Source organism: Chiloscyllium punctatum, chromosome 23 (assembly GCF_047496795.1).
Source record: "Chiloscyllium punctatum isolate Juve2018m chromosome 23, sChiPun1.3, whole genome shotgun sequence".
NCBI lineage: Eukaryota > Metazoa > Chordata > Chondrichthyes > Orectolobiformes > Hemiscylliidae > Chiloscyllium > Chiloscyllium punctatum.
Genome location: NC_092761.1, coordinates 92,585,107 through 92,609,842, shown reverse-complemented (window position 1 = coordinate 92,609,842; position 24,736 = coordinate 92,585,107). Strand labels below are relative to the sequence as shown.

Below are 24,736 nucleotides of genomic sequence, written 5' to 3'. Positions count from 1 at the left end.
AAGGCAAGGACTGATTAGGGATAGTCAACATGGCTTTGTGTGTGGGAAATCATGTCTCACAAAACTGATTGAGTTTTTTGAAGAAGTAACAAAGAGGAGTGATGAGGGCAGAGCAGTAGATGTGATCTATATGGACTTCAGTAAGGCGTTCGACAAGGTTCCCCATGGGAGACTGATTAGCAAGGTTAGATCTCACGGAATACAGGGAGAACTAGCCGTTTGGATACAGAACTGGCTCAAAGGTGGAAGACAGAGGGTGGTGGTGGAGGGTTTTTTTTCAGACTGGAGGCCTGTGACCTGTGGAGTGCCACAAAGATCGGTGCTGGGCCCTCTACTTTTTGTCATTTACATAAATGATTTGGATGTGAGCATAAGAGGTACAGTTAGTAAGTTTGCAGATGACACCAAAATTGGAGGTGTAGTGGCTGTACAGGACATTGGTTAGGCCACTGTTGAAATATTGCATGTAATTCTGGTCTCCTTTCTATCGGAAAGATGTTGTGAAACTTGAAAGAGTTCAGAAAAACTTTACAAGGATGTTGCCAGGGTTGGAGGATTAGAGCTATAGGGAGAGGCTGTACAGGCTGGGGCTGTTTTCTCTGGAGCGTCGGAAGCTGAGGGGTGACCTTTATAGAGGTTTACAAAATTGAGGGGCATGGATAGGGTAAATAGGCAAGTCTTTTTCTTGGGGTCGGGGAGTCCAGAACTAGAGGGCATAGGTTTAGGGTGAGAGAGGAAAGATATAAAAGAGACCTAAGGGGCAACTTTTTCATGCAGAGGATGTTACATGTATGGAATGAGCTGCCAGAGGATGTGGTGGAGGCTGGTACAATTGCAACATTTAAGGGGTATTTGTATGGGTATATGAATAGGAAGGGTTTGGAGGGATATGGGCCGGGTGCTGGCAGGTGGGACTAGATTGGGTTGGGATATCTGGTCGGCATGGACTGGTTGGACCGAAGGGTCTGTTTCCATGCTGTACATCTCTATGACTCTATGTCTCTGACCTTAGCCCTGTACCAATCCCCAAACTCATCCCTGCTCTTCCCCCATAGCTCTATATCAATAAAATATTATAATTTTTATTTGAAAACGTACAATGGTCTTTGCTTCACTCACTGACTGCAAACCATGCAGAGAGATTTCTCCAATGAGCTGGTGCTGGGGTCTAATCAATGAATCTGATTGGCTGATAGTATGCCACTGATTTGACAACACCATATTGAATGACATGGTGTGGGGAAGTTGAAAGTGATTAAACCAAAAGAACACAGGATCAGTTCTAAAAAAACTATCCTTCACTCAAACACTTGCTGTCCCTCAGTTTAATCTGAGGTGATTTTAATGTGAGGAATTGGTTGCGAAGCTATTCCAATTAAAGAGGAACCTCGATTATCCGAATTATCAATAATCCGAATATTGGATTACCCGAAGGTCCTGATAGAAACGTTACATCAAAGATGTGTTTCCAACACTGATTGCACCTTTTGTTTACAGTGAACTCAGCTTACTGAAATGCTGCTGAGAACAGACCTGGACATCGATGGGAGATCAGACTCCATCTCCAAATGACTGACCTCCTGCTCTCTCTCTCTCTTTCTCTCTCTCACGCTTCCCCCCCAACACTTTCCCTGGAGTTCTACACAGGGGTGTACCCTGAACCCCCCTTCCCCAGATAATCTCTCCAACGTTGTCCAGGGCAAAGGTGGAACTTGACAAAAAGTTGCAGTAAAAAGTTGTGTGTGTGCGTGTGTGTGGGCGAGTGTGTGCGTGCATGTGTGTGTGTATGTGTGTGTGAGTATGTGTGTGAGTGAGTGTGTGTGTGTATGTGTGTGTTTTGGGTGTGTGAGTGTGTATGTGTGTGAGTGTGAGTGTGTATGTGTATGTGTGTGAGTGTGAGTGTGTATGTGTGTGTGTGAGTGTGTATGTGTGTGTGAGTGTGTGTGTGAGAGTGAGTGTGTTTGTGTGTGAGTGTGAATGTGTATGTGTGTGAGTGTGTGTATGTGCGTGTGTATGTAAGTGTGATTTTGTATGTGTGTGAGTGAGTGAGTGTGTGAGTAAGTGTGAGTATGTGTGTGTGAGTGACTGTGTGTGTGTGTGTGTGAGTGACTGTGTGTGTGTGTGTGTATGTGTGTGAGTGTGTATGTGTGTGTGAGTGAGTGTGAATGTGTGTGTGTGAGTGACTGTGTGTGTGTGTGAGTGTGAGTGTGTGTGTGTGTGAGTGTGTATGTGTGTGAGTGAGTGTGAATGTGTGTGTGTGAGTGACTGTGTGTGTGTGTGAGTGACTGTGTGTGTGAGTGTGTATGTGTGTGAGTGTGAATGTGTGTGTGAGTGACTCTGTGTGTGTGTGAGTGTGAGTGTGTATGTGTGTGAGTGTGTATGTGTGTGAGTGTGTATGTGAGTGTGTGTGCACACGCATCTGCCTTTGGAGACTCACCCCCCTAAGGCAGAAGCAGTCTTACTGTGGGTGTCCAGTTGGGGTGGGGGGAGTGGGGCGTTTGGGGGCACAGGGGGGCGGAATGTGGATGGGGCGGACGGGGGTGGGGTTGAACCGGCAGGATGGGGGGTCGGATGGGGGGTGGGGTCTCACGCATGGTGTGGTGCTGCCTAGTCTCCTAAATGGGAAGCGGACTTAGCAAGTGAACTAATTTGGTGGGGGAGTGAGGGGGGCTTCAGCAATGCTGCAGGTCCCTTACACACAACTGTGTATCTCTGCTCAGAAATACACCCTGAGACAGAGAGACGGAGCAAGGCAGGCAGAGCGAGGAAACAGGAAACTTCCCAAAACTCCAAGCCCCAGAGGAGAGGCACTGAATCAATTAACCGAATAATCAGTTATCCAAACGAAATAGTGCCCGCCCATCTCGTCCGGATAATTGAAGTTCCTCTGTAGTGAATTTTGAGAAGATTTGTAGCTCAGGTTGAGATTCTGGATGTTGGTTTGCTCGCTAAGCTGGAAAGTTTGTTTTCAGATATTTTGTCACCCTACGAGGTAACATCATCAGTGAGCCTCTGGATGAAGCACTGGTGGTCTGGCCCTCTTTCTATTTGTATGTTTAGGTTTCCTTGGGTTGGTGATGTCATTTCCTGTTATTTTTCTCAGGTTGTGGTAAATAGGATCCAAGTCAATGTGTTTGTTGACAGAGTTCCAGTTGGAGTGCCATGCTTCTAGGAATTCTCACACGTGTCTCTGTTTGGTTTGTCTTAGAATAGATGTGTTGTCCCAGTAGAAGTGTTGTCCTTCCTCATCTGTATGTAAAGATACTAGTGAGAGTGGGTCATGTCTTTTTGTGGCTAGTTGATGTTTATGTACTTTGGTGGCTAGTTTTACTGCCTGTTTGTCTGATGTAATGTTTGTTACAGTCCTTGCACAGTATTTTGTAAGATAACAGACTTCTCAGACCTCTTGGCATCATAGTAGCCCACAAACCCACCCACCTAAAACAGCAGCTAATGAACTTGAAAGATCCTATACAGACAACAAGCAAAACTATTGTCATTTACAAAATTAGTTGCAAGAAAAGTTAGCCAACAAGATACATGAACATCAATTAGCCACAAAAAGACATGACTCTCTCTCATTAGTATCCTTACATACAGATAAGGAAGGACACCACTTTGACTGCGACAACACATCCATCCTAGGACAAGCCAAAAAGATATAGCGAAAAGTGTTTTGTTGCCACAGTCCGATGCCATTTTGAGTTGCAAAAAGAATAGTAAGAAATTACATACATAGAGGTCATCTTCTGTACAAGTGTCTTCAAACCCAGCCCAGTAGGGTGTCCCAGGCTTCCAAAGTCCCCACTCCAGGTATAGCTACAATGACCCTGCCAAGAGTCCATGCCTCGGGCCTACTACAGTCAGGAGCCCTCATTCCAGGCCCCTGCCACTGCTGCAGGAAATGACCCACCCAGCACTGCTCTGCCTTCCCCAAGATGTCAGACAATGAAGAAAGAAAGAGAGGAAGAAAGAAAGAGAGGAAGAAAGAGAGGGAGAAAGAGAGGGAGAAAGAGAGAGAGAGAGAGAGAGAGGGAGAAAGAGAGAGCGAAAGAGAGAGAGAAAGAAAGAGAGAAAGAGAGAAAAAATGAAAGAGAGAAAGAAAGAAAGAGAGAAAGAGAGAAAGAAAGAGAGAAAGAAAGAAAGACCCCATTTGGAGTACTATGGTCAGATCTGGGCACCAAGCCATAGGAAGGACAGACTGGCCTTGTAGGTTTCCAAGAAATGAGACCTGGACTTCAGGGATGAAGTTGTGAAGAGCGATTATATAAATTATGTCTGCTTTCTCTATATTTTAGAAGGTTAAGGAGTGATCTGACGAAAATCTTCACGATATTAACAGGTGAAGACAGAGTAAAGATTTGGGGATTCCAGACTGAGGGCATCATCTGAGAATTAGGGCCAGACTGTTCAGGAGAGATGTTGGGAAGCACTTACACACACAAAGGTTGGGAGAGATTTTGAAATCTTTTCCATAAATGGCAGTGGATGCTGGATCACTTGTTAATTTTAAATCTGAGAGAGATAATTTGCTGTCAGCAGAGACATTAGGGGTATGGGCCAAAGGTAAGCACAGATCCGCAATAATCTCACTGAATGGTGGGACAGGCTCAAGAGGCTGAATGGTCTACTCCTGAACACAACTGTAGAGAACTCGGGTTAGACTCTGTCTTGATTCCTCTGTTCAGTTCTGGACTCCATATCTCAGGTGGAGTATATCTCCATATACTTCCCCAAATCAAATTCTGAAAGATTAATTGGACATAGAAATAAAAAAATTGAAGGAAAATACGTGAAAACAGATTTAGTGTGAAAGCTGGGTTCTGAGGAAGGGTTATTAGATCTGAAACATTCACGCTGATTTCTCTCCACAGATGCTGCCAGACTGGCTGAGCTTTTCCAGCAATTTCTATTTCTGTTAGCGTAAAAGCTGCCTGTTTTTGCTGGAAGGTAACTTTAATGGCCTTGTATTGGGAACAGGCTGTTTTGCAGTGACACCTGCATTTGCTTATGACCTACAAGCACTTAGGAATACTTGGGAAAAATACTCCGAGATGGCAATATCAGATTCAGAATGGTATTCATACGGGGGAGCTTTCACCCTCGGACTGACTCCCTGGAAACTGAGACAGAGCACCAATAGGCAGATGTCATGCAGGCTCCCTGGATGCCAGGAGGCAGCGAGGATTACTTGGTGAACATGTCTAAAGTAGTTCAAGGTGATAGATTCACTCATTCATTTGCTTTTATCCAAATTAGATTAAGCTAATAAATTTACTTTCTAGCAAAGCACACGTCTTGTTGTAATCATTCTGATCAGATCTTCAAAAACTCATTATGCACTTTCAGCCTGAGGATTCAGAGATGGTAATGCCATTGAATGTCAAAGGGCAATGGCTTGATTTTCTTGTCTTGGAGGTGGTCATTGCTTGGTGTGGGAAAAGTAAGAATGTTTTTGGGCACGTTTTGGCCGAAGCCTGTGTAACATCCAGATCTTGTTGCATCCGAACATGGACTGCTTCAGTAGCTAAGGACTCACGAATGTTGCTGAACATTGTGCAATCATCAGTGAACATCCCCACTTCTGACCTTATGATGGAGGGAAGGTCATTGCTGAAGCAGCTGAAGATGGTTGGGCCTAGGACACTACCCTGACAGACTCCTGCAGAGGTGTCCTGGAGCTGAGATAACTGACTTTCAACAACTACAACCATCTTCCTATGTGCTGGGTATGACTCCAGCTAATAGAGAGATCCCATCCCTTCCCTGATGTCAAAGGCAGTCACTCTCCCCTCCCCTCTATGTTCCAATCAGTGATAACCATGAGGAAGTAATGACATTATAGATCCACTTGCTTGGTTTTATGAGTCTTTGTTTTTGTTGGATTTATGAGTCTTTTGCGAGATGAATGATGATTTAACAATGTCAGGTGATTAGATAATGACAATACATCTCGAACAATGCACAGGATTACCGATTTGTACTGTATATATTCCTGGAGATTTTATTGCACGACCACTGGCTCATCCAGTCAAATAGCAATTTCCCAACTCCCCAATACTTTCATCAACAAATTGTTCAAACAAAGTGGAAAGATATTCCGTAATTTGTTGTTGATGTGATTTTCCTCTGAGTTGCAGAGTCCAGGAAATTAATCTTCAATTTGTGGACATTGCAGGAGATTCCAGAGGGTTGGTGCCAGGAATATAAAACCTGGGGACTATATGATGGAACTGTGCCTGGATAGCACTAGTTAAGGTATGTCCAAGTTACAGCTCACTAATTAACGCTTCCCTTTCTTCTGCAGTGAACACAAACACCATCAGAACTGTCGGAAGAACACATCAGCTGGAGTCACAGACCCTCTCCTGAGCCATTATCAGTCCACCTTCACTCAGCCTCTGAGTAAGAATCCTGATTTCCAACTGCTTCTAAACTATACCTGGTCTTGGGAAAATGACATCTGCTTTGTCTCTTGCCTTTAGCTTGATGTTGGGTGACAGTGGGAAGTGCAGTGAAGGAGGATCTTGGTGATGAGACTGTGATGGAGGGTGGGTGTTTTGGGGTCTCCACACACACACTATTTCTGGATTCAGCTCGATTGGATAAACATATAGAGGAAAATGGAACAGTGCAGGTTAGATGGGCTTCAGTTTGGTTTCACTGGTCAGTGCAACATCGAGGGCTGAAGGGCCTCTGCGCTGTAATGTTCTATGTCCTGCCAACACTGTCAGTGATCTCCAAGTCCAGTTCTTTTCACTTGAGATGAGAAGGCCGTAGTTCCTCTGCTGTGTCTGATCCACTCTGTCTGAGATTGGTAACTCTAGCACAGCATCCTCAGTAGCCAGTTAGTCTGAGAGGTACCAATTCTTTAGGACTCTACAGTTTAATCATTAATTATCTGGATACTGCAGGAGAGGGAGACAATAGGGAGAGTTGTGAGTTTCAAAATTTTCTTTAATCTAAGTAGTATTGTCAAAAGTCCCATGCATCATAGTAAACAATTTGATTCTAAAGGCCAGTTCACATTGCTGCTTTACAACTAAATACATTTAGGTAGCGCCACCCTTCAAGGCATTAGGCTGGAACATTGACAGAGTCATTGTAAGGTGTTATTGTGGCAGATATTGAAAATCTCAGAATATGAAGTAGGTTTTAAGGAGGGACAGAGGGTTAGGAAGGTGTTAATAGCCTTTAGTGCCTATGCAGTCAAAGATATAGCCACTGATAAAGCATCAAGAACCCAAAGAGCCCAGGGTTGGAGGACAGCTGATATAATGGCGAGCTTACAGGATTGAAGGAGTTTACAGAGAGAACTCCTGGTACCAGAACTGAGAGAGTCAGGTCTTTCTCCCTCCAACAACATTGTGAGGACTGCAGCAAGTTTATAACTTAACAGACTATCTGCTCATTATCATGTTCTTGTTTATGGAATTTTGTTTTGGACGAACTGCCTGCTATGTTTCCTGAAAAATGGGTCTTTGCTGTAAAATGCTTTGGAACATCCTGACGGTTAGATGCTACAGAATTGAAAGTCAAACTCCATTTCTGTCACCCCCATTAACTGGTGCAGAGCAGGATTTAATGAGTGACAATGGAGATTCAAGCCCTTTCTGATCCTTTTCAGATCCCCAACCGCGGAGCAGCAAGAGGCCATTACGCACACCCCCATACCAGAACCCACCCGCCATGCAGGTGGAAACCACACAGAGATCCGCTTTCAAACAGAAACCACTTGGACAACAAGGACAGCTCTGTGCCAAGGTCAGTCATTCCAGCAGCTCATTCAGTGCCTTCACTCTGCAGTCTGTTACCCAGGACAGGGGGCGGGGGAGGGTCAGTTCCCCAGGGTGGGGTAGGGGAGGAGGGACAGTTCCCCAGGACAGGGGGTGGGGGAGGGGGAGAGGGACAGTTCCCCAGGACAGGGGTTTGCGGAGGGGGAGGAGGGACAGTTCCCCAGGCAAGGAGGGGGGGAGGGACAGCTCCCCAGGGTGGGGTGGTGGATGGGAGTGGGGGGTACAATTCCCTAGGGCGGGGTGGGGGAGGGGGTGGTGGGACTGTTCCCCAGGGCGGGGTGGTGGGCGGGAGTGGGGGGGGTACAGTTCTGCAGGACGGGGTGGGGGAGGGGGGGGTGGTACAGTTCCCCAGGGCGGAGTGATGGGCGGGAGTGGGGGGGGTACAGTTCTGCAGGACGGGGTGGGGGAGGGGGGGGTGGTACAGTTCCCCAGGGCGGAGTGATGGGCGGGAGTGGGGGGGGTACAGTTCTGCAGGACGGGGTGGGGGAGGGGGGGGTGGTACAGTTCCCCAGGGCGGGGTGGGGCAGAAGCAGGTTTCCCTTTCTAAAGCGAACTGAAGAGTTTTCGATAACAATGCCCACGGGTTGCATTGTCGCCGTTAAAACCAGATCTTACCAAAGGCTAACACCTGCAACCTTGGGCAATGGTGCACGAGTGTTTCTTCAGGAAGACACACACACAGTTCATCGCCACCACCATCACCACAACCATCACCACCACCATCACCGCAACCATCACCACCACCATCACCGCAACCATCGCCACCACCATCACCACAACCACCATCACCACAACCACCATCACCACAACCATCACCACCACCATCGCCACCATCACCACCACCATCACCACCATCACAACCATTGCCACCACCATCGCCACTACCACCACCACAACCATTGCCACCACCATCGCCACCACCATCATCACCATCACCACCACCATCGCCACCATCATCACCACATCGCCACCACAATCACCACCACCATCGCCACAACCATCACCACCACCATTGCCACCATCGCCACCATCACCACAACCATCACGACAACCATCGCCACAACCATCACTGCCACAACCGTCACCACAACCATCACCACCACCATCACCACAACCATCGTGTAGAGTATAGTAATGGGGCTCAGCACTGGGGAGACACTGATCTCAAAACTCTGTGACCTTGGTCTCAGCTCCACCCTCTGTAACTGCATCCTCAGCTTCCTGACCCACAGACCGCAATCAGTGAAGAGAGATAACTGCACCTCCTCCATGATAACACTCAAAACTGGAGACCCCCAAGGATGCGTCCTCAGCCCCCTACTGTACTCCCTGTGTTGCCAAATTCCAAATGAACATCATCTACAAGTTCATTGATGAAACCACCGTGGTAAGACAGCTATCTAACAACAATGAGTCAAAACACAGAAAGGAGATAGAGGGCTTGGTGACATGGTGCAATGATAATAATTTCTCTCAATGCTGCCAAAACGAAAGAACTGATCAGTGACTTCAGAAAGAAAGGAGGAGAATACGTCCCCATCTACATCAATGGAGAGGAGGGTGAGAGGGTGGAGAGTGTCAGGTTACCAGGAGTGGTGCTAACTGGCAATCTGTCCTGCACTTCCCAAGTAGATGTGACGGTCAAGAAGGCACAACAACGTCTCTTCTTCCTCAGGCAGCGCAGGAAATTCAGCATGTCCATTAGGACCTTCACCAACTTTTACAGATGCACCATCGAGAGCATATTGTCTGGGTACGTTACGGCCTGGTGCGATAACTGCTCTGTCCAGGACCATAAGAAACTACAGAAGGTTGTGTGCACAGCCCAGACCATCCGGAAGCCAACCTCCGATCCACGGACCCCATTTACACGGCTCATTACCACAGAAAGGCAGCCAACATCATCAAATACCCATCTCACCCCAGTAACGATCTCCTACAACCTCTTCAATCAGGCAGGAGATACAGAAGTGTGAACATACACACCAACAGGTTCAGGGACAGCTTCTTCCTGGCCAATATTGGACTGATGAATGGACTCTCTAGCCTCAAATAATGCTGAGCTTGTTAACTTTGATCTTGTAAGCTGTCTGCCTCTGTCTAAGTCTCTTTGATCTGTACATCCTTGCTTACTATGATCTGCCCGTACGGGTCATAAACAAAGCTTTTCACTGTACTATAAGTGACAGTAAATCAATCACTGCCTAGGGTGTTGGTGAGATCCCCCAGTGGGGGTGGGGCAGGGGGAGGTGGGGATGGTAGGAGGGCCTAGGATCTGGGAGGCCCCCTCTCTCTCCCCACCCCCCTCTTTTGCCTTCCCCACACCAACTTCCTTTACCACCTCCCCACCCCCCTCCCCCCCACTTCCTGTACCCCTCCCGATTTCTCCCATACCCCAATCCTGGTGCCAGACATGATAGTAATGTTTAAGAGGCGTCTGGGTAGATTCATGAAAGGAAATAGAGGGATAGGGAAGCCTGGGAAGTGTAAGGCAACATGTAACAGCACATATTTAGTGGGCTGAAGGGCCTGTTCCTGAGCTGTACTGTTCCTTGCACAATTCTACAGAAATCTATTGTATTCTAAGTTAAACTTTGATAATGTTTCTTCCTGGTTTATTCTCTGCTGATTTGAGTTATTTTACAGAAGAAACATTCAGCGGTAGGGCAGGAATCCGCCCGCAGTAAAGCAGTAATGCAGAAATGTTCAAGAAGCAGCAGCGTCCACTCCAGCAGCTCTGCTTCCTGTCACAGCAACAAGAAAGCTGCATTTCCAACAAGGCCTCCTGCTACTGCAGGTGAACCTCTCCAATATTCCTTTAATGGTTCTCTCTCTCCTTTGCTGAAGAAGTCCTCTCCCCAGAAAGCCAAATGCACTCCGATCCTCACTCCCTGTGCACCTAGAGCTGAGGGTTGGACAATTCTGCAGAAACAGGTGACCTGATGTGTCAGGGCATGTACAGAACAGGAAGGGGTGAGAGATCAGGTTTAATGTAACACTGAAGCAGCATCAACTGATCAGAGACTAATAAGGCAGGTGAGGACTCTCTGTGTAAATGTGGACATCCAGAAGATTCTGCATCAGGATCATTCATAAAAATGAGATCACGTGGATTCAGGAAGTGGAGAGGACAGTGGGGTTGATGGGAACCTACTCTGATTGATGGGACGTGACAGCTGGATTATGGTTTGGATGAAAGATATGGGAGATTGGATGCCTTTGCCAATTGCATACATAATTGGTTGAACAGCAGGAGACAGAGAGTGCTGGTCGAGGTTAGTTTTCAAACTGGAGGTCTGTCACCAGCAATGTTCCACAGGGATCAGCTCTGGATCCTTTTTTGTTTGTCATTTATATTAATGATTTGGATGAGAATATAGAAGGCATGGTCAGTAAGTTTGTGGATGACACCAAAATTGGTGGCATAGCACACATTGAAGAAGGTTTTCTAAGATTACAAAAAGATCTTATTCAAATGGTCCAATGGGCTGAAAAATAGCAGATGGAATTCAATTTAGATAAATGCGAAGTATTGCATTTTGGTATAACAAAGGTGCAGGACTTAGACAATTAATGGTAGGACCTTAGGTAGTGTTGCAGAACAGAGGAATGTAGAGGTTCACGGACATGATCCCTTGAAGCTTGCGTCACATATGAACAGGGTGGTTAAAAAGGTGTTTAGTACGCTTGCCTTCATTGCTCAGTCCTTTGACGAGAGAAGTTGGGAATCATGTTGCGGTTGTACAGGACGTTGGTGAGGCCCCTCCCAGAATACTGTGTCCAGTTCTGGTCATCCAGTTATAGGAAGGATATTTTTAAGCTGGAGAGGATTCAGGAATGATTTACCAGGATGTTTTTGGGTATAGAAGGTTTGCATTATAAAGAAAGGCTGAATAGGCTGTGATTTTGTTGACTGGAGCGTAGGAGGTAGAGAGGTGAGCTTATAGCCGGTTATAAAATAATGAAAGGCATAGATTGCATTAATGGTGATTGACTTTTCCCGAGGGAGGTGGATTTCACGATGGGGGCACATTTTTAAGGTGAGAGGAGAGAGATTTGAAAAAGACATGGGGCGGGGGGGGGGCAAAGTTTTTTCACAACTGTTAGTTTGTGTGAGGAATGACCTTCGGGAGGAATAGTGGATGTGGGTATAATTACAGTATTTAAAAGATAGTTGGATAAGCGTATGGATAGGAAAGGTTTGAAGGGATATAGGCCAGGAGCAGGCAGGTGGGACTAGCTTAGTTTGGGATATGCTCGGTCTGGACTGATTGGACCGAAAGGTCTGTTTCTGTGCTGTATGACTCTATGATGCAAAATGAGGAGGTTACAATGGGGAATAATGACACAATAATGAAAGATGGAGAGATAAACCAAACTATAAAAATGAGGTTTGATGCAGGAAAATGTGAAACCATCACTTTGAAACTTAGTGAATATTTTAATAATAACGAGAGACCAGAAACCAAAAAGAAGTAGAGCTTTAGCAAGTGACTAACGGTGAGCAGGGAGAAGGTTAACAAAGGTCATTGGAATGTTAATCTCATTCCACAGGGGTTTGGTTCCAAAGTGAAACTGGTTGTGCACAGCCTTGATAAGAAACTCTCTGGAGACAGCAATATTCTATCCACTGTATATATTTGTAATAACTGCTTCAAAGTTACACACACAGCAAAGAACCAAGATCACAAACATACTAGAAAATAAGACTTTTAATGTTCTATTTCCATCCTCCAGGATCTCAATGTTCCAAATACCAGAAACAAAAGCAGCTAAGTACCACACCAGCGGAAATTGCTGAGAATTCATGCTACAGGGTAGAACGAGGAAAGGCCATGCCAGACAACTTAAAGTTTCAAGGTATGGTGACTCAGAGTCACCAAAAAGAGCAGGATGCCCTAGGGACCCTCGGGAAAGATTGTGAAGGTCAAGCTGCCAGAGTCTGTAATGAGTCAAGCTGAGAAATATCCAGGGGGAACATACACTGCATCAATTTTCATGTAACCTCATATAGTCACATCTGTCTGACTTCATGCAACTTTCATTCCAACACAGCCAATTATTGACTTAGTCCCTCAATTCTTCTCAACAATGAACCCATCCTCCTGAATGACAAAAGATTTTTCCAGGTCAGCTACACAGGGGGGTTTGATACAGAGTAAAACTCTCTTCACTCCTTTAAACTGAAGATAAAGCTTCCTCTACACTGTTCCCATCAAATAGTCCCAGGGCAGGTACAGTCCGCGGTTAGATACAGCGTAAAGCTCCCTCCCTAAAGCCAGGAGGTCAGAGAGAAATAGTTTGAGCACATTTTCTGGAGTTTGTGCCGTTGCTGTGCATCAAATGAATATTCACATTGTTTTACTCTGTTATTAAAGGTGTTCATGATCTGAATACCACTTACGAAATCACATATCAGCCTTTACCCATTGAGAAACAGAACCCTCCCAGCAAGAAACGAGCCAAGCCAAAGTCTGCTACCATTGAGTCGATGACCACCTATCGCAAAGACTATCCCATCTACACAGCTCAGGCTTTGAGACGCCGACCACTAATCTTCCAGGTCGACAACCTGCGCATCAACCGGCATTTACCGTAAGACATGTACTGTCCGTACTGGGTCACACAGTCACACACACGCACCTGAGTCCTCACTCTGGGGATCTGTCCCATCAGTAATTTTGTGACAAATTCTTGATGCTTTGATTCTTTAATTTCCTGTATTGTTCCTTGTCATTTTGATGATTTGTCTAGTGTCTGTTTTCCCCACTTCCCAAAAAACCTACCTGTGATCACTGCTTCCTCCTGGGAAGGCTCAGGAATGAGGCACGCCATGGTTGCATGGCTTGTTGACACTTTTCAGGGGATGAATATGATGTGGTTTTAATCGTCTGGGCTAATAATCCATAAGCCCAGTCTACTGCTGTAGGACTCACTATGGAGCTGGTAAACTTAAATTCCTTTCATAACTAAATGTCATGAAGGTGTAAAAGTGTACTGTACCTTTAAGCAAGTTCAAGTGTTCTGAACAAGGGAACAATGTAACCTCTTGGTCCAGCAGCCAGTGTAGCTGGTTGCCTGGAAACAAAAAAACAAGGTTGAATTGGGCCAACCAGTTTAAATTATCTCCCGAAAAATACTAAACTCTAATCAAGTTTGAATTTAGAATATTGACAATATTAAAAGCCAATGACACACTCTGATGCTTTGGGATGCTTTCCGACCGGGGAAAATTGAACAGTTGAGAGAGAACTGCCAAAAGACCAACAGTACCTGTCCAGAAGAGGAGTTTGAACAGGAAAAACATCAACATCAACCTGGAAGCAAATCTACAGAGGAAGATATAAAGAGAAGATTCGACAGTTGGCTGATTTTGAAATTTGGAAGTTTCAGTAAATCTTAATCAAGGGTTTTATTGGACTAGTTTTATAGAAGGGAAAGTAAAAGATAGGTTAGAGGAAGGAGTTGTAAATAGTTGTTAGTTAATTATTCTCTGTTATACTTTAAGAAATGAAGTTGTTAATTTTTAAGTCGTTCTTGGCCTCTCGAATTTTCACAGATTACTGCACAGGATAAATCTTTTCTGGGTTGCTTGTTTAAATTAAGCAGGAGGGTTTGCCATGTGATTTAACACTAAGTTGGAAATTGAAAGCTGTGACTGTGACTATTGTTTGTGGTTAAAAGCCCATCTGGTTCACTAATGCACTTCAGGGAATGAAATCTGCCTTCATTACCTTGTCTAGCTGACATACAGCTTTAACCCTACTGCCATGTGGGTGACTCCTGTTACCCTCCGACAGTGCTCAGAAAGCCCCTCAGTTCAGGGGCAGTTAGGGATGGGCTAAATGTGACTCTACCAGCAATGCACATATTCCATTCAGCTCTATGCTGTTAAGTCAGCAACGAAAGTGAGGTACTTCACTACCCCGCAGTGTGGTTACGGAGCTGGTGAATTCAATTATTTGGAGCCAGAAGTCTGAGGAACTGAATGGCGTCTGATTGTAAAGGCCAGGATCAGACCCTGTTTACAACAGAATCAAAAAGGTTAGCACCAATCTGTCCCAACATTATCATGTCAGAATATTAATTCAAAACCTGATCATATTCAGAAACGTGCTTCCTCCACAATACACAGTCATCCCAAACATCCTGATAGAATCCCAGTAATGTGGAAACAGCCCATTCAGCCCATTAATCCACACTGACCTTCCAAAGAACATCCCACCAAGCCCGCATTCTACCTTATCCCTGTAACCCTGCATTTCCCATGGCCAATCCACCTAACCTGCACATCCTTGGGCTGTGGGAGGAAGCTGGAATATCCAGAGGAAACCCACATAGACACAGAGAAACTGTAAACTCCACACAGAGAGTTGCCCAAAGGTGGAATTGAACTTGGGTCCCTGGCGCTGTGAGGCAGCAGTGCTAACCACTGAGCCACTATTCCTCCACCTTCCTAAGGCAAACACGCCATCCTCAACTCGCAGCTCTAAGCCAGCAATTCCAATCAACACAGATAGGTGTAATGAAAGTCTCACACTGCTGAGGAGTTTAGAGGTCTTCATACATGAATCTCATAAAGTAAGCTCCCAAATTCAGTGGGTAATAGAGAAGGAAAACAGAATTTAGGTCTTTGGTTCAAAAGGAATGGATTAAGATGTAAGGAGTAAAATAAAACAAAGAACTGCAGATTCTGGAGATCTGAAACAAAAGCAGAAATTGCTGGAGAAACTCAACAGCAGCTGTGAAAAGAAAGCAGAGGTAACATTTTGGGTCCAGTATCCCTTCTTCAGAACACTTCTCTGAGGTTGGCAATAGATTTTTATGTGTGCTCCCAAGGGTGCAGCAATACCGATGGTTCAGAAACACAAGGAAGACACAATGTTACTTCCTAAAATTTGTAAATGGGATGTGGGGGTCGTTGATGAGCCTGGTGTTTGTTACCCATCTGTCGTTGCTCTTTTGCTGCAGTCCATGGGCTGTGGGTTGACCCACAATGTCCTTAGAGAGGGACTTCCAGGACTTTGACCCAGTAACAGTGAAGGAACAGTGATACAGGTCGTTCTGCTAGAATGAGCGTTTTGTTAATGCAAATTCACTATAACACAATTGACAAATTGGGGACGGTATTTCTAAAGCACAAACTTTTAAAGCATGTATTGGTTAAACACGATTCTGGGCCCATTAGTTTCAATAGTGTCACGATTACACAATTTTCTTATAACACGGGATTGCACAAGATGGAACTATTGCATTATAGCAGAACCAATTGCATATTTCCAAGTTAGGATGCAGGGGAACTTGCAGATGATGGTGTTCCCATGTATCTGCTGTCCTGTCCTTTGAGATGGAAATGGTTTTGCTTTAGAAGATGCTATCTAAGGAGTTTTGGCGAATTTCTGCAGTGTATCTTGTAGATGGTACACACTGCTGCTACTGAGTGTCTGATGGGAGGGGGTGATGTGGAAGGTGGTGGATATGACCCCTGTCAAACCAGTGACCTTACATCTCTCTGTTAATTGATGTATTTCCAGTCTGAAGGTGCAATGTAAATGCAAGTTGTTGGTATAGAAAAGCAACAGACCTGACATCCTCAACTCCAATACGTCTTTTCCCTTCTCTCCTCAGTGTGGACTTCAACACGATTCAGCGAGATTCATTCATTGGCTGGGACACTAACAAATACCCCCGACGTGATCCAATCATATTAAAGAACCAGTTGAAACTGGAAGGGACCATTGATACCAACACAGTGACAAAAGTAATTATAAACCAATTATATCTGTACACAATTCACTGAAGAGAAATTCATAGAATTTGCAATAAGCAACGGTCACTCTGCCCATAAATCTCATGCATTCCATAATACGTACAAAATCTCTGAGGTCATGAACTCAATCCCATCCTTTTAATCCTGGTGGATAGATAGAAACATGGAAACTAGGAGCAGGAGTAGGTCATTCGTCCTTCAAGTCTTCTGCACCAGTTAATAGGACTGTGGAAGATCCCATGTTCCTATTTCTCCCCAAGCCCTTGATTCCTTTATATATAAAAATGTACCTACCTCTTTCTTGAAGATATTCAGTGACTGAGCCTCCAGAACCTTCTATGGTACGGAATTATCCAGGTTCACTATCATCTAAGTGAACAGATTTTCCCTCATCTTTGTCCTCAGTGGTCTAACCCATATTCTGAGGCTGTGTCCCTCAGATCTAGGCACACAACTAGGGGGAACAGGCTCCAGGATCTAGTCTGAAGTGTGTACTGCAGATGCTGGAGATTAGAGTCAAGATTAGAGTGGTGCTGGAAAGGCACAGCAGGTCAGGCAGCATCCTGATGAAGGGCTTTTGCCCAAAATGTTGGTTTTCCTGCTCCTCAAATGCTGCTTGACCTGTTGTGCTTTTCCAGCACCACTCTAACCTTGACTCCAGGATATAGTCTGTCCACCCGTTAAACTTTTATATCTTTCAATCCAATCCCCTCTCATCCTTCTAAACTCCATCAAAAACAGGCCCGGTCGATCCAATCTTGCCTCATTGGACAGTCCAGTATCAGTCTGGTGAACCTCCACAGAAAGCAAATATATCCTTTCTTCAACAGGGAGACCAAACCTGCACTCAATACTCCAGGAATAGTGGCAGATTCTTGTTAGGCAAAGGAATCAAATGTTATTGGAAAGGGGACATGAATGTGGATTCCAAAACACAAACAGATTGAATGTTGGATCCAAATGACTTTCTTCTGATCCTGTTCTGAGCATTTACACATTGATCCAAGATTCAACCCCGGTAATGAACATCCTGAACTCTCACTCCTTGCACATCGATGAAGATTAGTTCAATCAGTTCATTGTCACCTTCACTGCCTGGTCTCTACCCTGCTCCTCTTTAATCCTTCATTTGCAGTCCCTGACAATCTACTTCCCTCCCCACGTTTTAGTACAATGGTTTTGTGAATCCAACTATAACTGCTGATATTTATCTCTTCCTCAGCTAACATATACAGAGGAACCATTCAATGACGTGCAAGATCTGAACCGACCCATGACGATGCAGAGTGCTTGTGGTGGTAAATTCCATAGTGGAACAGCTTATACAAACTCCTTCAGGCCTTGGGAGATGCGCTCCAGGGTTCGCCATGGCGACCTTCATGATGGAGCCTATGTGCCTCCTCCAGTAAGCAGCCTCATGGTTTAATTATAGGATAAAGCTTTCTATATGCTGTCCAGCCAAATGTTCTGAAGGCATGTTCAGTCTGGATTAGGTACAAAGTACACAAGGAATTAATCCCCTAGTGGACTGACGGTACTCTTACATTTCCTACTGGGGATATACCTTTCTCTCGAGGGAAATTTCTGATCTTCACCAGTATCCTTTTCATACTGCTCTCTGTTCTGCTGTCACAAGATAATTTCCAGTCAGAAACAAAATCAGAAATTGCTGATAAAGCTCTGGCAGGGTCAGTGAAAAGAAATCAGAGTTACCATTTCAGGAGCAGGGAGCCTTCCTCAGAACTGATGGAAGCGAGGAAAATGTCCGTTTTTATGCAGAAGGTAGGGTAGGGGGACGGGGTATGGAGTAAACAATAGGTTGGCATAGAGCCCAAAGAGAGAGAAGCACAGTTGGACAGACAAGAAGGTGGATAACAATCAGGCCAGGAGCTGATAATGGCAACTGTTAGTGGCTAATAATGGGCATAACCTCCAATCAGACTTTGTCTTTGAGATGAACCTTGATGATTTTGAGCAAATAAATTTTGCTGTTCTTCTATTTCTTGATTTTAAAAGGATATTTAATGACTTCCAGCAGTGGGAAAGAAAAATTATTTGAGAAGCATGTATTAACTGTGATTAAATAGGGAAGCCATGGATTACCACAAAAATAGAGGGATAAAGCGGGGTAATGGAAATCTAGCTAATAATATAAAAAGACAAAAGAAATTTCTATAGAGAAAGAGTAATTGAAGCTAATGAGGGAGTTTGGGAATCTCCGATCGGAAAACAAAGGGATTATGAGGGCATCGAACAGGAATTTTGTGTCAGCCTTCACAGTTAACAAACTTTGAATACTTCCCAAAGATACTTCAAAATCATGAGGTAAACAAGAGAAAAGGATTTAAAATAAATACCTCTCACCAGGGAAAAGTTGCTGGAAAAGTTATTAGACTTAAAGACTGACAAATCCCAGAACCTGATGGCTTGCATCTGATGCTCAGACAACGAGAGGCTGCAGAGGTTGTTAAAGCATTGACATAATCTTATGTCCATTCTTTCATCCACATTACTCCCTGAACCACCCTGTGTCGCACAACCTTTGATAGACCACCTCATCAAATGTCTTCTTGAGATCTAAGCACATTAAATACACAGGCTCTCCTTTCTTCAACTTGTGTCACCTGACAGGCCGCAGTCACGCAAGGCTGACTCGATCATGCAACCCAGACCTTACACTTCTGCAAATCCCAGCATGTAGGGGAGATTTCAGACAATACACTCACTTTACTTTGTAGTTATTTACTCATATTTACCATACTTGCCGGTTAGTTTCACAAAACATTCTAATACATCAATGAAACACATCTTCCCTTTCATAAAGCCACGTTGACTCTGCCTCATTATGCTAGATTTTCTAAGAATCCGACACTAACCTTCTTAATAAGATTCCAACATTTCCCCTACAGTAGGGAGAAAAAGCACAAACTACATTCTGGTTACTGGAATATGGGATAGTTTCACAACAACTGTCGTAAAGGTAAGTGCTGGAATCTTATTAAGGAATTTATAGTTGGATTCTCGGAAATCATTGTATGATGAGGCACAGTCAACATGGCTTTATGAAAGGCAGAATGTGTTTGAGGTCTTGGCTACTTACAATCTATATAAATGACTTGGACAAGGAGAATAAATGTACGATAGGCAAATCAGGAGAGGGAGGAAAGGACGGAGGAGCTGGGGAGTCTGAAAAGGGACGTAGACAAGTTCAGTAAGTGGTGAAAGAATATAATGTGGTGAAAAAATATAATGTGGTAAATGTGAACTTGTCCACTTGGGCAGAAAGAACAGAAAAAGTGTATTAATTAAATGGAGAACTCAGTGATGTATAGAGAGATTTGAATATCGTGGTATTGTTTTTTCAGGCACATATGGGCCCAGCATTTATTGCCCACCTAGCTGACATTGAGGACTTGCTAGTGAGCTGCATGAAATACAAAATGTTAGTGCTCAGGTACAATAAATATTCCTGATGAAGGGCTTTTGCCCGAAACGTCGAATTTACTGCTCCTCAGATGCTGCCTGAACTGTTGTGCTCTTCCAGCACCACTAATCCAGAATCTGGTTTCTAGCATCTGCAGTCATTGTTTTTACCTACAATAAATTATTAGAAAGGCAAACAGAATACTGATGTGTATTCTAACGAGACTGGAATATAAAATGAGGGAAGTTTTACCGCAAATGTACAGGACCTCAGTGAGACCATATCTGGAAATCTGTGTACGGTTTTGGTCTATTTATTTGAAGAAAGATATAATTGTGTTTGTCATTCAGAGAATGTCCACTCACGGGATGAGAAGGTTACGCTGTGAGGAAGGGTTGACAGGCTGGGCCAGCAGAATTTGGAAGAACGAGAGGTAGTTTTATCAAAACTTTTAACATTTTGAAGTGACTTGATGGGATGGACCTCAGGAGGATGTTGCCACTTGAAGGGGTGGGCAGACCCTGAAGACTCAGTTTCAGATTAAGGGGGTCTCTCCCTTTTAAGATGGAGATGAAGAGGAACCTTTTCTTGGACAGTTGTTAGTGTGTGGAATTCTCTTCCCCAGACATTAGTGGAGACTATGTCACTGAATTTATTCAGGCAGAATTGGAGAGAGTTTTGATGGATAAGGGAGTCAAGGGATATGGGGAGTGGACAGGAATAAGATCACAAACAGATCAGCTAAGATCTTATCAAATGACAGGTCAGTCTCAAAGGACCAAATAGCCTAATCCTGTTCCTAAATCTGAGATTTATTTGTTCCTTTATGGTTATTATTGTGAAGACCACCCCGCTCTCCTTAGCTATTGCCCAAACCACCACCAAGAAGGTTGTGGTGAATAACCTTCTTGAACACAACGCAGTATCTTGCTCAGCCATTTCATGGATCAGTTCAGAGTCAACACCATCTGGGTCCAGAGTCACAAATATACCAGACCCTACTGGAAATTGGTGAATCAGATTTGGTTGTTACACACTCACCATTACTGATACTAACTGTCTTTTAATTCCAGATTTAATTAACTCATTGAATTTAAATTTCCCACCTATTATGATTTGTTTTGAATTTGTCTCCCTCGTTCATCAATCCTGCCCCAGTTTATGATTCTGCTAACATAACCACAATCTTACAGTCTGGACTTTACTCAAAATATCAATGCTTCTGCTAACAGGGAAAGATTGACAATACAACAATCACCAAACAAGACTTCACTCCAAAAAATGTCTGTGAGCCAAAGGACTCAACTGGCCAGAAAACCAACAGCTGGACTGTCCGGAAGGAGGCTTCCAGGTAACAAGGAGACACCAACCTCTTGCCATTTATCTGTGTCTTGCTTCAGTCTCACAGATGCACAGAGTTGTTTAAAGGAAGGTTGTGTCTCAATAATTTGTTTGAAACATTTGAGGAGGATTGATGAGATTCACACGTTTGATGTAGACCAAGTGGATTTTAATTAAGCTGTTAACATGGTCCGACACTTCAGACAGGGCCCGTGGCATCCAAATGAAAGTGGCAAATTGGACCTAAAACTGAATCAAGAAGCCAAGGAGAATGATGAATTAGATGTTTCCAGTAGGATTGTTTTTGTGGTGTGGAAAAATGATTTGGACTCAATTGTAGAGAACCTGATTACAATGTTTGCAGACAATTCAGAAAAAAGATCTATCAATGTGATTAAGAGTGAGATTAAAAAACAGCAGATTGCAGGAAGATATTGATGGACTCGTCAGGGCTTAAAACTGATAAAATGGAATGTAGTCCTGAGAAATGTGAGGGTTTGCATTTGGGAGGCGAAGAAGAGAACAGTGTACAGAGCATCAGAAGTGTATGTCCATTGGACCCTTGAAGATAGTAGGACACATGGTTAAGGAAGCGTGTAGCATACTTGTAATCACTGGCCAAGGCACAGAATATGAGAGATGGGTGGTTATGCTGTACTATTTAGGCTGCAGCTTGAGTACTGTCTACAGTAGTGGTTACTGCATTACGCTGGGTTCCCTATTATTCAGGACTGGCTTATTTGTGGAGCCTCCTCCTCCAGTGAGTTGTTTAATCATCCACCACCATTCACGACTGGATGTGGCTGGACTGCGGAGCTAGATCTGACCCATTGGCTGTGGGATTGCTTAGCTCCGTCTATCACTTGCTGCTTACCCTGTTTGGATGCAGCTAGTCCTGTTTGGTGTCTTTACCAGGTTAACACCTCATCTTCTGCTCCTGGCATGCCCTCCTGTAGTCTCCATTCAGATGGGGTTTAACCCGAACGGGAGATCATTGGGGGTGGGGATTCATTCCTTCTGAGAGTGGACACCAGGCCGTAAGGTTTCAGATTGTGGTTGAATATAATTTTATTGCTAATGGCCCATAGTGCCTCAGGGATGCCCAATGTGAGTATCCTCAATGCAAAGATGAGATTTTGTCTCCACAAGGATTTTGCAATGGTCACAGATTCAGTCATGGAAGGGTGCACCTGAGTCAGGTAAATTTAGATTAGATTTAGATTACCTACAGTGTGGAAACAGGCCCTTCGGCCCAACTAATCCACACCAACCCTCTGAAGATTAACCCACCCAGACCCATTCCCCTTAATAATGCACCTAACTCCAAGGGCAACTTAGCATAACCAATTCACTTAACCTGCACATTTTTGGACTGTGGGAAGAAACCGGAGCATCCGGAAGAAACCCACGCAGACACGGGGAGAATGTGCAAACTCCACACAGAGTTGCCTGAGGCAGGAATTGAACTCGGGTCCCGAGCACTGTGAGGTAGCGGTGCTAACCACTGAGTCACCGTGCTGTGGTAAGGGTGAGGACAAGTTGACATCTCCTTCTTGTTGGTTCTCTCTCTCACCACCTGCCATAGGCCCAGGCTAGCAGCTTTGTCCTTTAGACTTAACCAGCTTGGTCAGTGTGGAGCTGCCAAGTCACTCACGTGATGAACACTGAATCCCCCTTTGGTTCCTACTCCAAGTGTTGTTCAACTTGGGGTGATGGTGCCTGTGTGTGTGTGCATGTTGAAGATAGGTTACGTGATTGGACAAGAGCCTGGCCAATGAGATATAATGTGGGAAAATGTGAAATGGTTCATTTTGGCAGGAAGAATAAAAAAGATTAAACCGTGAAAGATTGCAGAGCTGAGATGCAGAGGGATCTGGGAGTCCTTGTATACAAATCACAAAAACTTAGTATGTGGGACAACAAGTGATCAGGAAAGTTAATACAATACAATATTCAATTCCTCCTGCACCAAATGATAACAATACACAGCATTAAGGGAGACCACACCTGGAATACCATGTGTGCAAGTCTCCTTCTTTAAGAGCAAAGTTTAATGCATTTTGATAGTTTAAGGATAAGAGAAAAATGAAAAGATGTAGCTTAAAGAGAAGACTATATACATGGAGTCAGCTCAGAACCACCATTGCCTGACCAGACCCAACTAACATCAGAGTCACTGATTCTCAGGCTCCCTCTTTCACCACAGGGTCTACCTTGTTGTCATCATCTCAGGCTCACCTTCCTCCCCACCAGACTCACTCCCTCTCCCCTATGCCAGGGCTCATTCTCCCCACTCCCTGCTCCCTTCCTCCATGCTGGGCTTACCGCTCACCCCCTCCCCACCAGGGCTCGGCTGCAATCCTCCCCCCCCCCCCCCCCCCAACCCCCCCCCCCAACCCCCCCCCCCCCCCCAGGCCCAGCCCGGCCTGGCCTGCTCTCGCCCTGCAGAAGATGCCGATAAAGTCTTTAAAAGGAAAAGGAGCAAAAGTAAAAAGATTAAAAAAAACACAAAGAGCAGTCAGCAGCAGGTGAGCCCCAGACCGGGAGCTGGAGCCCAGTGTTGTGAGAGGGTTGATAAACTGAGCAGTGATTTAATATAATGGCACAAACTAGGTTTGATGGGAATCCGTACTATCTGTTGATTTTTATCTACAATGTGTCCGTTAAAAGAGGTGTAAGTGGATTCAGTGAAAAGCTTCTAAACGTGGCTATAGTTAGAGTAGGGAAGGAGGACTAAAGACTTTCAGCATGGGACCATCTGATGGGCTGATTGGTCTTGTTTCACGTTCTTATAAAAATGCTTCATGATTTTGAATAATGCATCTCTTCTTCTTCTCCAGTCCAGCCCGTCTCCCCATGTGTCGACTTGAAGCCTACCTACTTTACCAGCGCCTCAAGGGTATGAAGATCTCACGACCCCCATCTGTCGCTATGCAATGACACCAAGACTAGCCCCCAATACCATGATATAGAGACATCCAGCACCAAAGCAGCTCTCGAGCCACCAAGGCATATTGAAACAAAAAATAAAAATGATGAAGAACCAAATGCCTTCAGTGTCATCACGAGTTGAGTCCAAGAACACTCTCCAGTTCTTGCACAGCGTTGATAGGGGAGCCTCACCTGCAGATTGCTGTAATCAGGCCAATAGCTCACAACACCACCTCAGGCTAACAGTGAGGTTCCCAGCTGAACCCCATTATTTCTTCCTGAGAGTAATGAAGGATGTTTATTTGGTGTTGACTTTTTCAATGTCCATTAGTGCTGCAAAGTTCCTTCAAAAGGCGTGGTGACTGTACCTGCTGATTTAGGGCCGATATTCTGTACATTTGATCTTTATCCAAAGACTAACAGCTCTGCTGTGATGCTGCAGAAGCTGAGCTCAGTGTGTTTTTGTCATATTGG

General features: G+C 44.6%; 1 protein-coding gene across 1 annotated transcript in view; it reads left to right on the top strand.

Annotated features, from left to right (window-relative positions):
- Positions 1-24,335, top strand: part of LOC140494010 (uncharacterized) — a 28,844-nt gene extending 4,509 nt beyond the window's left edge. The window contains exons 2-9 of the mRNA XM_072592942.1: positions 6,308-6,405; positions 7,628-7,764; positions 10,443-10,593; positions 13,175-13,391; positions 16,425-16,557; positions 17,789-17,971; positions 21,223-21,341; positions 24,172-24,335. Coding sequence (XP_072449043.1) covers positions 7,690-7,764; positions 10,443-10,593; positions 13,175-13,391; positions 16,425-16,557; positions 17,789-17,971; positions 21,223-21,341; positions 24,172-24,271 — 978 coding nt within the window. The 5' untranslated portion in view covers positions 6,308-6,405; positions 7,628-7,689 and the 3' untranslated portion in view covers positions 24,272-24,335. The remainder of the gene's footprint in view (positions 1-6,307; positions 6,406-7,627; positions 7,765-10,442; positions 10,594-13,174; positions 13,392-16,424; positions 16,558-17,788; positions 17,972-21,222; positions 21,342-24,171) is intronic.
- Positions 24,336-24,736: the final 401 nt, after the last annotated feature.